We start from the raw sequence: 14,242 nt of genomic DNA, 5'->3' as shown, positions 1-14,242 counted from the left end.
CATAAAAATATGCTAATTTTGATTGTTTATCTTTATCCTTAATCCAAGAAAAGATAAATAAGAATGTTATTTATTATCTTTTAATTATTATTTTTATTTTGTCATCAAATTATTAGAAATTTGCTGCTATGGTCAGCGAGTGACTGCCACAGAGTCGTTTAATATGGTCCAGCCATTAAAGAAAATTACAGTATAAACGATGTTTGGAATTCTATGAAATGATATTTGTATAAATATCGTATAATTATTTAAAAAAATAAAAAGATATATATAATTTATATAAAAATAAATTTAATTTTTAAATAATAAATCTTATTATTTTTTTATTTTTTTTTAAACGGTTAGAATTTTTTCACATTTCATAACTACACCGAACATTGTTCTTATCAGAAACGTTGGCGTCAAATTTCATCAGGTTTCATCCTCTAGTAATCTCCGAACTAATCCATGTCAGTACCACACGCAATTGCTCTCTCTTCTTAGAGGCCGACACGTTCCCATCAAATCCCTCACTTCTTCGATCTTTCTGGGAGGGAAATAGTAACGCTACTCGTAAAAGTAGTAGAAATAGATTATTAAAAGATTTTGACCCCAAATGCAAAACGTGTTAGAACCAATGGAAGTCTTCCAAAACCTCACTATATATATGTATTTACAACTTACAAGTTACAAGGGCTCTTATTGTACACAAACTACAAAAATCCTTTCTCTTTTCCTTCATAGCCGCCATCGATGGACCCAGAGGAGGTCATCGAGCTCTTTGATTATTACTGGTTCGGCCCCAAAATCTTCAAGAAACAACACCCAAATCTACAGAATTCGTCGGACTTCGAAGCAAATACAGATTATGGAATTCAAGAAAACCCGCGAAAACCAGAGATTTCTCGCGTTCCAATCCTCCATAGAAGGTCCCTGAGTGACCAACTGAGCTCCAAAGCAGGCTTCAATTGCGGCTCTGTGTCACCAGATACAGTCCTCCTCTCACCAAAGCTCCGTACCATCCTTTCCGGAAAAGAAATTACGGAACCGGAGAAAATTAAAACAACAGATCTTCAAGTATCGTCCAAGAAGAAGGTCACAGGTAGTAGAAAGAAGAGAGGCGAAACCAAGAGCCTGTCTGCCCTTGAATTTGAAGAGCTAAAAGGGTTTATGGATCTGGGTTTTGTTTTCTCAGAAGAAGATAGGAATTCAAGCTTGGCTTCGGTCGTTCCTGGGTTGCAAAGATTTGGGAAGAAAGATGAGGAAGAAGATGCTGTTGATGAATCTGCAACTTCAAGGCCTTATCTTTCTGAAGCTTGGGAGGTTTTGGATAGAAGAAAGTCACAGAACCCGTTGATGAATTGGAAAATTACTGCCTTGAGCGATGACATTGACATGAAAAATAATCTGAAATGGTGGGCTCACACCGTTGCTTCCACTGTCAGATGATGAAAATCTGGTTCCAAATCTTGGTCTCCTTTTGTTTTTTCCAATTTTTGTTTATACATTGCTGTTAATTTACGCTACCTGTAAATGCAAATAAAGCTAGAAAAAACTATATCAGACTTTTCTGACTTTAGATTCGAACTTTAAACCTATAATACAAGAGATCATATAAATACATAAAATAGATTTTATAACGTTTATTGCATATTTAATATCACTTAAAAAATTTAAAGTTCAGACAATAATTATTTTCATCGAATTGAGAATGAAGAAACCCATTTATAGAAAAATATTGGATGTTTTGGTAATTCCATGATATTTAGACTCCTAACGAATAAAATATTTTTATTTTTATATTTTTCTGTAAAACTTTGTACATCATTGTCATGCATACACATAGGTTCTGAAATACTATAAATTGAAGAATGAAGATGCGCCACCCATGTAATTTCTGGTAGAGTCAATCTTTGAACCAGAAAAAAAATTTGGGAAAAAGGGGTTTGAACTTTGAAATGGTTCTTGTGCACAAAACAGAAGCAAGCACAAGCAAAAAGTAAAAGTGGAAATTATAAATAATTTCCTTCACCAGCTTCCAGTCTTCCGCATTGGTTTTGACCGTCGGTGCGCTGCCTACAATTCAAAGGATTCACGAATAATCAAACAGTAGGAAAATTCGAAGTAAAGAGGATGGATGCTACTCTCATTTCAATTCAGGCCCGTGGAAACCACTTCCACCCAATGTTCACACTCCAGTGCGGCGAAATACTGTAGTGGTGCCGCAAAAGGCTTTCGTGTTTCGACTTTTGAAGGAGGCTCAAGGCTTCATCTTTTACCGGGCATTGACAGGTGGTTGTGTTTTTGGCTGGATAAACGATATCTATGTAATCGTCCTACATTTATTTAAAAAGAAAAAAATATATATAAGATTTATATAAAAAAAAAAATGCAATATTTACACCATTCATAATTGTGTCAAATATTATTTTTACTAAAATATTGTTTAAGAAATAGAACGTTGAAACGAGCCCACACGGTAAAGGGGAGGCTGAAATGAAGAGTCGTTAATTTATACAATTATTATATAAAATAATATATATATATATATACACATACTCGATCCAGTTTGGTCCAAAAAGAACCATATCCCGAGACACAAGTAATATGTCCGATGGCAGCGAGAGAAACATTAATGACCTCTTTTTCGTTGTTATGGGGAGAGGACATTAATCAGGAATATGCATGTTTGGCTTTTGCTTTGCCGCTTGTTTGACTTTAATTGAGAAAAGCAAAACAATAATTGAAGAGTGCCAAGGCAGCTTCAATCCCTGGGTAGTTTCTAACTTTGTTATTTGAGTAATAGTCCGAGTACATATGTACGAGATCAATGACTTTAGATTGAGGATCATCCAACAAGTGCTTGTTGAGGAAAACAAGATGGGACAGTACCAAAATCTACATACAGAGGAGTTCCCCGATTCAAATTTGGGGAACATCACACGCTTATTAGGCCTGCACAAACGATTGCTATACTCGTAACGATAACAGTATGGTGACTATTTTGAGTCCAGGGAAATATAGAGAATCTCTGCAGCTGCAAGGAAACAGACAATTGTTTTTCCATGTATTCATGGTCTACAAATTGTATTTCATGTCTTTAATGGAGGCTCCCCAGCAAATATGAAGTTCCAATGGGTGGACAGTGAAAACTCTCAGCAACAAGGAAATATAAAATCAAAAAGATGGAAAGGAAAGAGAAAGTCTACATCGTGGCTCAAACAATGTTGCAGCCTTGAAAATGAAATTTATAGACATAACTACTTACATAAGGTATAAAAAGGAGGAAGAATTTCTCGTTGCATTACCAGCCACATTAACAGCAACGCAGTAAAGAATTGCCCGATCAGCTGCTAAGTTGTCAGGGTGGCAACGTCTATAATCCAAAACCTCAAATCTTCAGGACCTAAATTCAAAGACCTATCTAAGCAGAGTTTCTATGCGTACACCATTATAATGCCGGAAACCACATGATGTACCAGCTACACCATGCAAGCGTGGAAAATGACGATGCTCAAGAACACGTGTTTTTTTTTTTTTTTCACACCCATATCAGAACATATTTACACGAAAAAACCATGGGAGCACAAAACCTATTACCAGGCATACCATCAGAAAGTTACAGAATGGCTGTCCACACCAACATCCTCGACCCCTGTTTGAGGGGTTACCACTTCCACCTATGGATCTCCTTCCATTCCATTCCTCCATAAATCCGTTATCCCCAACACCAGTAACATTTTTAGCAGTCTTACCACAAATTTCACACAATCTGTATGCACAAATGAAAGAATGAATGGCATAAGTAGTGAATTCTAACACTAGCTTCTTGTTCAAAGCACTTTGACATGAGTCCATCATAAGTGAGACAATTTCAAGATACATCAGTTAATCATAAAACTAGATTAACTCGGGAACCTGAGTCTTGATCAAAAATTAGTTTTCCACACAATTTCAGAAAATTTTTAACTGCTCCCTTCATACACATTTGGGTGCACAAGTGTGTCAATTTGATTAACAGATCATTATTGTACTATATGACCAATGCATTACATAGAAGAGCATCTCGATGTCTAGTTATAAAAGTATATTAAGTGCAAGAGAGGACAACACTTGTAGAAAGAGCATTGCATGATTTACAAAAATGGTACGAGAACAAATTTTCTTTATGTACAAATCCATTTAAACTGACTATAAATTACCAAAAGGTGGTAGAAGGGTTTCATGCATACATTATATACAACATGGAACAAGGAACTCTGCTTAGAAGAGACAAAGGCAATAAAATCCAAAAGTAAACAGTAACAATAATTTAAATATTAATAGAAGTGGCGAATCTATGATATGAGGCTCCTTCCCAAGACCTCTTACACGAGTCATTGAGAGTTGAAGCCCCTCAGGTAGAAATAGGCCTCTTCTATAATTGATACTGTGAGAAAGCATATGTCCCTTTTACCAATGATAAAGTAGCAAAGAAGCATTACACTAAGATCAGCATAGTCTATGCTGTCATGCTTGCATCTTTATAACTCAATACTTCATATATCATACTCTACAATTTAGAGTTCATCCTAATTTTTTTTTTTTGATAAGTAAGTTCATCCTAATTACAGTAAAGTATGAGTTGTTTTGACGTTACAAACTAAGTGTTTTAGATGAAGACACTGCAACAGATCTTATTCCCAATTACAGCAAAACCCCAACTAAACAGGTGATGAGCGAGAAAGGCCCCACTCAAATAAAGGGGGAAATTTGAAAAAATAAAAAAATAAGAAAAAGACAGAAATTAAAGATCAATGTCTAAGATTAGAGATTAGTAAACACAAGAAAGACAGTAAGATTTTGAATCTTGGATGAAAGGGAGCACTAGTGAATAGATCGCAAAAACTCAGCCTTATGACATGCAATCTCAACACCCTCAAATGCCTTTCTTAAATTATTCACAGCTTAATCAACAATTTTTCACCTTTAAATCTGACATTTTTAATGAAAAACAAAACACTAATTCTTAAGCCTAATGAATTAGGGCAACATAAGGGGAGAATATCAAGTATTGTAATTACATGCCACAGGATCTTTTAGGGTCAACATCTTAATCAAGTGGCAGCTTTTGGACCTTGTTCTCGAAGTCAAACTTAACAAGCAAAAAAATGGGTAAAAAAAAAAGAAAAAAATCAATGGACAAATCAAGCAAAGTATTATCAAAATAAAGAACACATAAGAAGATGATCGGTTGCAAATTTGAGCTCAAATTCAAACACTAACATGTTACATTTTCCCCAGCAAATTTAAGCAAAACAAAAGGTGAGAAATGAATACCTGTTCCCTCTTATCTTAAACCAGGCCTCGGCACAGTAACCATGTGCAATGCCAAGCTCATCTTTACACCCGCAACCGAGCTGAATTAAATCCATCATCGACATCATATTAACATCACCAGTAATCCTTACCGTCACATGAGATGATGGCTCAGATCCCAAATGGCAAATCCTACAAACCCATTCCACATCCAGATTCTCACCAAACCCTTTACCACTGCTGCACTTCACATCAATCACACACGAAGTCTTCTCGGGTTCAGACACCGTTTTATTCACCTCTTTGGTAGATACCTTACTCAACACCGGTTCTCTAATTCTTGCTTCCAATCCCCCATCATCTCCACCAACACTCAGAGCCTCATTCGAATTAATGACAATTACAATTTCAGGCACAATCCCACCACCCAAAGTGCTCGAATCTTCATTTGCCCCTCTATCAACTTCATGCGGCACATCACTGCCACCATACTGATCAATGTCCTCCTTCTTGACTACTTGTTCGTGTCCGTTCGTTATCAGCTTACTTGCCCCCAACTCACTATCCAATTTCTCCAAAGCCCCATTTCCTCCAGTAACACATGTAGAATCCCTCTCCTCTGAATTCACTGAAATCATAGACTCAGATGCCACCCCATTAACCGAACTGCTCGAATTGTCACTCCTCCCTCGATCAAACTGACCGGCTAGTACCGTGTCCTCCTCCCGATCCATCACCAAACAAAAATTTCTCCACCACTACGTCGAATTTCCAAACTTTCTCACAAAAACCACCAGCAGTATTATTGTCTCTATATGCATCAAATTGAATAACCAACATTGATTTCTATGAATAAGAGCATGGACAAACGTGTCTAAACCTACTCTTGGTAATTACAAAAAACTTAATTCAACAGTTACCACATTGCAACCTCCAAAAAGGTGAAGTACATACAGATCGGAATCCAAGAAACCAAACACCCCGAAAAAGAGCTCCAATCAACAGCTAAGATATGAAAATCTGAAAAATAAAATAACATTAAAAGTGGGAGATCAAGGTTTCTCCCCACTACCAACTGCAACAACCGTACTAAATTCTCTCTGCGTGTTTGTCAAAAAGAGATTTCAATTATTGTCATTGAAAAAAATAAAAAAGAAGAGGTAAGGTGAAGAAAGGGCTCGAATTGGAATGGATGCGTTACTTCCGTTTCGTTCTCCAGAGAGAAGCAAGGGATTACTGTTACTGCAACCGTGCAACGGGTTTTTTCGCTTCCATTGTCTTTGAGTCCTAACAAATTTCTGCTCTTTTGGGGTTTTAGGGCGACGTTTTGATTCTTGAAAATGGACAATGTACCAGAAAACTTGGGTGCATTCTTCAGATTCATTTTATAAAGGAAAATACTAGTTTTACCGCTCGTTTCTACCGATGGATTCTACCGCTATGTTTTTTTTTATTTTTCTATTATTATTTTTTTTAACTTGATGATTAAGTAAGAGTTTTTTAATAATATTGTGATTTTTTTTAAAAAAATATTTAAATGTATTAAAAAAATACATGTAAATAAATACAAAAAAATAAAAAATTTTAAACCAATAGTGGGAGTCCTAGCGGGAGCTCCCAACGGTGTGTGTAGCACCGTCCTTTTATAATTAATCAGTTATTTATTTTTAAGAAATATTAGTTATTTATTTTGCCAAGTAATTTACTATTTATTACCTTCTTTTCTAACCGAAAAACAAATTATTTTTTGAATCTGATTTGCATTTTTTGTCTCAAATTATTAAGAGTATTCTTATCCAATATCTTAAAATACTGTTATCTCTATAATTTAAGGAATCAACTTAACTTTTTGATAAAATAGGCACTTTGTCCAATTTCGTATTTTAAAGTATAGGTTTAGGATGTGAATAGTGACTCTCTAATGATAAAGAAAAAATAGAAAATGATAATTTAAATAAAATAGATAAATGATAGGGAATGTGATGTATGAGATTTTTTAAATATGAGTGAGATTTAGAAAGTGTGATTTCTAGCTAAAAATTAGGAAAAATTATAGTAAACCAAACGTGAATGCTCCAAGGTCAGTTTTTACAAACTATTTTATTTTATCTAATTATTATAATTTTTTCAAATTTTCACACAAAATATAATAGGTAATTCAATTTTTTTCAAATATCAAAATAAAAATAATATTCAACAATATTTTATTCAATTTTTAACTTTCATCTTATCTTATTTGTATAACCAAATGAGACTTACATGACATCACTTTCGACCCTGATTGCAAGTATAAATGAAAATAAATGAGGTGACATAATATTTACAATTATGTTGTAATGATAAGTGGGTTACAACTTTTTAATATATGTTGATTTTAATAATTTAGAGGAAAAATCTTTAATTTGAGGATGCAAAATATATTGATTTATTTAACATTTTCTACCAGTGATTAAAACAAAGTTCAAATATATGTTGGCGTGAGTCATGTAATTAGCCTTGTTATAGAAATCTTAGATATAGGAATCCCTACAATCAAGGGTCAAATATAATTATAGCTGTAGATAGTGTACATACAAATATTAGCTTCTTAAAAAAGCTTTTCTTCTATCTATATATCTCTTCTATCTATGTATCTTGTACTTTGTTCTATGAAAATTGATATATATGAAAATCACATTTTGCATTGGTATCAAATCATGATCTTGGGTTTCTTGTTTATTGATCAAGCAGGGGTCCAAACTGCTCGACATCCATGGCTGACACCTTTGAAACCATCATTGACAATTTGACATTGAAAATGATAGAGGTCTTGATAAGGGCCCAGACCTCTTCTTTACCCATCACGGATTCCCTGACGGTACCAATAAGCATCAAGTTGGATGGTTCCAACTATGCTTTATGGTTTCAGGTTGTGGAGATGTACATCTTCGAAAAATACAAATTGGGATATATCAATGAAGACTACCCTCCACCACCAGAAACCAACCCATCATTTTGTAAATGGCGAACAGAGAATGCTATGGTGAAAGGATGGTTGATAAACTCAATGGACTACTCCTTGGTTGTGAACTTTATTCACTACCCAACGGCTAGGCAAGGATGAGACTCTGTTGCCACAAACTACTTTGATGGCATTGACACCTTGCAAGTATATAATCTCCGACGACATGTTTGTCAAATAAAACAAGCAAGCGGATTGATAGAGAAGTACTACAATGATCTACAGGGTTTGTGGCATGAGATTAATTTTCGTCATCCCAATCCAATGGCATGTGCAATTGACATATAGAAATACAACTTAATTCTACAGGAGGAGAGAGTGTATATTTTTCTGGATGGACTAGATGATCAACTAGATCATGTTCGAAGTGTTCTCCAACTGAAGTCTTTCCCCACCATTGAGCAGGCATATCCTCATGTTCGAAGGAAGGATATCCGCCAATCTATGATGACATTGGCAATGGCTAGCGATACTGTTATGGCCATCAAAGGTGTGAAATCGGCCCAGCCATAGACCTTGGTGAATTCTAGGTCATCCTCATGATCTAAGGGTCACGCTAATGGGAACAAGTGCACACACTATGGTAATACCAAACATTCTCAAGAGACATGTTTCAAACTCCATGGCTATCCAGATTAGTGGCATGAATTACAAGCTTGAAAGAAAAGAGATGCTCTTGTGATTGAAGATGGCATGGATCGAGTTGCGGTGGCCACTGTGGAACCTCAGCTGTCACTTGTTCCCGTGGCTAAATCTTCCACTTCACTCCTGGATCCAAGTAATTGTGGTCACAATTTTTGTACCTCTACTTCTTGGAATGATGGCGCCTGGATTATAGACTTAGGGTGACGATCAAATGACATTTGATTCAAATGACTTCTCCAACACAACTCCACACAGGAGGACTTGAATTGCCAATGCCAATGGGGCAACTTACCCAGTCACAGGGGTTGGAATTGTACCCTTATCTCCCCCCCCCCCCCCTCTCTCTCTCTCTCTCTCATTGTTCCATCTCTTTCAAATAAATTGATGTCTGTGAGTCAAGTTACTGAAGAACTTAATTGTACCATATTGATGTACTCTACTTTTTTTCCTTTTTAGGATATTCTCAGCAAGGAGATTATTGGGGGTACAGTGAAAAAAGAGTTTCTTATGTTTCAAAGGTACTTTTCTCAAATATCAAATTTTTTTCTCTATTTTTTTTCTCTATTTCTCTGGGTTTTTTTTTTCTCTATTTCTTGTGTTTATTGTGATCAGGAAGAAGATTAGAGATGATGATCTCGTGTTTTTCTCTTTTTCTCTTTCTCTGGTTTATTTCCTTTTCTTTCTTTTCTCCTTATGCACTTGGTGATTTCATGGGTGTTAGGAGCTTAGATCGGGAAGAAGATTAGAAATGGTGGTCTAAGGGTTCGTGTCTTGCAAGGGAGTAGATAGGCTGCAACTAGAATAGAGAGCTTACGTCATGAGAACAGGGAGCTTGCGTCATGAATTTTTTTTTTTTTTTTTTTTTTTTTTTTTTATCTCTTTGTTCTCACTCTCATAGTCTCTCTCCCTCTCCTCTTCTCATGCCGCCCCCCCTTTTCGGTGTCTTCATCTTCAACCCATGCAACAGCAGCACAACCTACCATTGCTCCACCGTTCGATCGTATCCTTACTACTTACTCTCAACTGGGTATGCTTTCTCGCCCACACAACCCACACACGCATGCTGCTTGGTTTTCCATAAGGCAGATCCAAAGTGTGTGTATATGTTTTGGGCTTAATTAGGGGCTTTTTTTATAAGCTTAATTCGTGTATATAGCCTTTGATTTGTTCTTTCCTACAAAGATGGTAGGTTCACCATTTTTTTATTAGTTGGTTTATCAGTTTATTGGGAACTCAAATCTTTGTTTTTGGACATAGATATAGTATGTTCAGTAATATGATGTACTGATCGGTTTTGAATAACCTTCTACAATCTAGTATTGGGCTAATAGATTCGAGTGACCACACTAAGGGATGTACCTAGTGATCTTTTGAATTCTTTTCTACATCACAATGTCATCTTTTTTGTTCTTGGCTTTGGTTCAATGAGTTATTGTTTGGGACAATTGTTATTGTAAATTTTCATCTGAATTAATGTGAGGAGATTCATCAAAGATATGTTTGAGAAATCAATTCCTTTCAACTATGTGAGTTGGGATATAACCAATGGTTTGATTGGCGTATTTTTCCTCGATCTGTATTTTTTATAGGTTTCATACCTTTTATTTTCCAGTTTTTATGTGGGCATGCTTTAGAATTAATTTTTCTGTAGGGTTTATCATTAAAATCTTGTAGTTTATATTTAAATGCCCTCCATTTTTTATGGCAACTTGTTTATTTGCAGCCTTACCAACCTGGTGATACTGCTCTAGCTCCTCCTCCCCACTCTGAAGAAACTGCTATCAATATTGGGAAAGTTAAATCTTCCTTTTTATTTGTTTCCAGTTGTTTAAATATATACCTCAACAATTTTATTATTATGCATTGCATAGATGTCAATTTGAATTTGTCTTCTGAAATCTTTTGTGGTGCTTTCTTTTTGTAGTGGAGGTTGGACAATCTCTGGAACTCCTTTGGACAATTTTATTATTTCGCATGTTCATTGTAGGGGAGCATGACTACTTCCAAGGCATTAGGTTGCTACAAAGAGGTTTTGTGCAATCCTTGAAATCTTGGAGAACAACAAGAGCAAAGAGGACACAGTACTTCCTTCTTCAAATTCTAAATTTGTTTAGATTTGCGTGTATCATCATATTTGAGATTGTAACATTAATATTATTACAAATGTGTTTATCATATCTAATGCAATCAGGATTGTAATTTTAGATTTATAGTTAATTTTATATTTTTTTTATAGATATTTTAATTTTAATGCTTATATAAAATTAATCAGGTCAAACTGGTTAACGGGTCATGTTCGTGTCCAAATGGGTTGGGTCGGGTTAACATAAACGAGTTGAAACGGATTGTGTCATGTTAACATAAACGTGTTGAAATGAGTCGTGTCGTGTTGTGTTAAACTATTTCGTAGGATTCACTAACGGGTCTTAATGGGTTGTGTCATGTCAACCCGTTACCTTAATGGGTCGTGTTCATGTTGACCCATTAAGTGTAATGTACATGCATTGACACAACACGAATACGACCCGTTAACACGATTTGCTACCTTAAGTACTAAGTGGGGGGGACTATATTATTTGGATGACTTCAACATGGGCATGGCACATTACACACACCATCAAACCAATAGAAAAGAAAGGGAGATGTGGTTGTGGCATCGGCATTTAGGGCATCCATCATTTGGTTATCTACAACATTTATTCACAGCTTTATTTTTTAGTTTGCAACATATCGATTTAAAATGTGATACATGTATCATGGCTAAAAGCCATAGAACCTCTTATCCAATTAGCCTGAATAAAAGTAATATTCCATTTGCGTTGATCCACTCCGATGTGTGGGGACCATCCCTGATAACTACTTTCTTTGGTTTGTGATTTTTGTTGACGATTGCACCCGCATGACATAACTCTACCAGTTGAAAACTAAAGATGAAGTTTCTACCGTGTTTCAAGCATTTCATGCCATAATTGAGACCCAATTTTCCTCCAAGATTCAATTTCTCCATTCCAATAATGGTAGAAAATTCATTAACCAACGATTTCAAGCTTATTTCCAACAACATGGTCTCCTTCACAAGACCTCATGCTCTCAAACACCACAACAAAATTGTGTCACTGAGAGAAAAAATAGGCACATTCTTGAAACAGCTCGAGCATTACTCCTTGGAGCCAAAGTGCCAAGTCACCATTGGGGGGATGCAGTGGCTACTACCATGTACTTAATCAACCGTATGTCATCTAAAATTCTTCACTTTAAAACTCCTCTTCAAATCCTCTCTACCCATACCTCCCCTGCATACTACATTGATGCTTCCTCTTAGAACTTTCGGGTGTGTTGCTTTTGTTCATCTTTCAAAGAATCAACGTACCAAACTGGATCCATGTGCAGTTAGGTGCTTATTTTTAGGATATGGTTTACACGAAAAGGGCTTTCGATTCTATGATCCCACTACCAACCGCACTTATATCACCATGGATATCACATTTATTGAGTCCGAGACATTCTACTCTTCCCTGGCACCCAATTCTTCCCTTCAGTGGAAGAGTTGAATTGGTTGATGGCCTTTGCGTGTGGGCATGAAATTGGAGCTAATGAAGTTGACTCACAAGATGCATCACCAGAAAATGAAGCTAGAGCTAATGAAGCTGAACCACAAGATGCATCACCAGAAAATGCAAAATTAATATGTGCAGTGCTCGAAAATGAAGAACCTGGACATGAAGAGGTTGAAAATGGAGAACTTGAAAATACAGAGTCCCCTCACTCTCTAGTACCCAAAGATCCTCTTCCTCCTGAGAATGTTCCTGAGGTAAGTACCCCCATTGCACCTTTACATGCTAATGTCTTCGATTCTTCTACTGGTTATGTCTTGCCTTTCAGACACAACCGTGGAAAACCACCAAGTAGATATACCCCAGATGTGGAAGAAAGAAGGACCAAGTGTCCAATTGCAAATTATGTGTCTTCTCAAAGTTTGTCCAGGCCGCTTAAGACGTTCACTCAAACACATATTTCCAGTAGCTTGAGGAGGCTTTATCCGATCCAAAGTGCGCACAAGCAATACAAAAAGAACTGGAAGCCTTATAGAAAAATAACACATGGAGGTTAGTCTCATTATCGAAAGGAAAAAAAAAAAAAAATAGTAGGATGCAAATGGATGTTCTCTATAAAACACAAGGCTGATGGATCCATCGACCGATACAAGGCAAGGCTCGTCATGAAGGGTTTTACTCAAACGTATGGCGTCGACTATTCAGAAACCTTCTCACCAATAGCCAAACTGAATACGATTATTCTTATTGTCTCTTGCAGCCAACTTGGACTGGCTACTACATCAACTTGACGTGAAGAACGTCTTTTTTCATGGAAACCTTGATGAGGAAGTATACATGGAGGTCCCGCTGGGATATACAAGATCTTCCAAGACCAAAATTGTATGTAAATTGAATAAGGCATTGTATGGGCTAAAGCAGTCACCTTTGGTGTGGTTTGGCCGGTTTAGTTCAGCAATGAGGAAGTATGATTATTGCAAAGTAATTCTGACCACACTCTTTTCTTGAAACACCGACAAGGCAAAGTAAGAACCTTGATCGTCTATGTGGATGATATGACAATTATGGGGGATGATGCCAAAGAGATCTTTAGGCCACAAGGGCAATTGTTTAATGAATTTGAAATGAAGAACTTGGGAGGGCTCAAGTATTTTCTGGGAATAGAGGTGGCAAGGTCAAAAAGGGGCATATTTCCCTCTCAACGAAAGTATGTACTAGATTTATTGACAGGTGGGATTATAGAAGTGCAAACCAATGGATACCCCGATTTTGCATAACCATAAGCTTGGAGAATACTCGGACCAAGTACCAGTTGATAAAGTAAGGTATCAAAGACTAGTGGGTAAGCTTATTTACCTATCTCACACTCGCCCAAACATCGCTTACTCTGTGAGTGTAGTAAGCCAATTTATGCATTGTTCTAGTGAAGACCATATGGGTGCAGTAATTTGGATCCTCCATTATCTGAAGTCATCACTAGGAAAAGGACTAATGTTCTCCAAAAATGACCATCTAAATATTGAAGGGTCATGGATGCAAGCTGGGCAGGGAACATCTTGGATAGAAAGTCTACCTTGGGCTACTTTACATTCGTGGGAGGCAATTTATTTACATGGAGGAGCAAAAAATAGAAGGTAGTGGCATTTTCTAGTGCTGAAGCTAAATTTCGAGGCATGGCAAAAGGTTTGTGCGAGCTTCTGTGGCTTAGGAGTTTGCTAACTGAAGTTGGCTTTCCTCCTGGTTCGGCAATAAATTTATTCTGTGA

General features: G+C 36.5%; 2 protein-coding genes across 2 annotated transcripts; one reads left to right on the top strand and one right to left on the bottom strand.

Moving 5' to 3' along the window:
* The first annotated feature begins 732 nt into the window (after positions 1-732).
* Positions 733-1,428, top strand: LOC122278362. Its single transcript, XM_043088556.1, has one exon. The coding sequence runs from the start codon at positions 733-735 to the stop codon at positions 1,426-1,428; it is 696 nt and encodes a 231-aa protein (XP_042944490.1).
* A 1,589-nt stretch (positions 1,429-3,017) lies between these two features.
* Positions 3,018-6,637, bottom strand: LOC122279364. The gene is made up of 2 exons (XM_043089989.1): positions 5,299-6,637; positions 3,018-3,751 (listed from the first exon to the last, which is right to left on the bottom strand). The coding sequence occupies exons 1-2, from the start codon at positions 6,009-6,011 to the stop codon at positions 3,532-3,534; spliced, it is 933 nt and encodes a 310-aa protein (XP_042945923.1). The 5' UTR covers positions 6,012-6,637; the 3' UTR covers positions 3,018-3,531.
* Between the last annotated feature and the right edge of the window lie 7,605 nt (positions 6,638-14,242).

Source organism: Carya illinoinensis, chromosome 10 (genome assembly GCF_018687715.1).
Source record: "Carya illinoinensis cultivar Pawnee chromosome 10, C.illinoinensisPawnee_v1, whole genome shotgun sequence".
Taxonomy (NCBI): Eukaryota; Viridiplantae; Streptophyta; class Magnoliopsida; order Fagales; family Juglandaceae; genus Carya; species Carya illinoinensis.
Note: the sequence above shows the minus strand (reverse complement) of the source record. Positions and strands in the feature narration are given on the sequence as shown.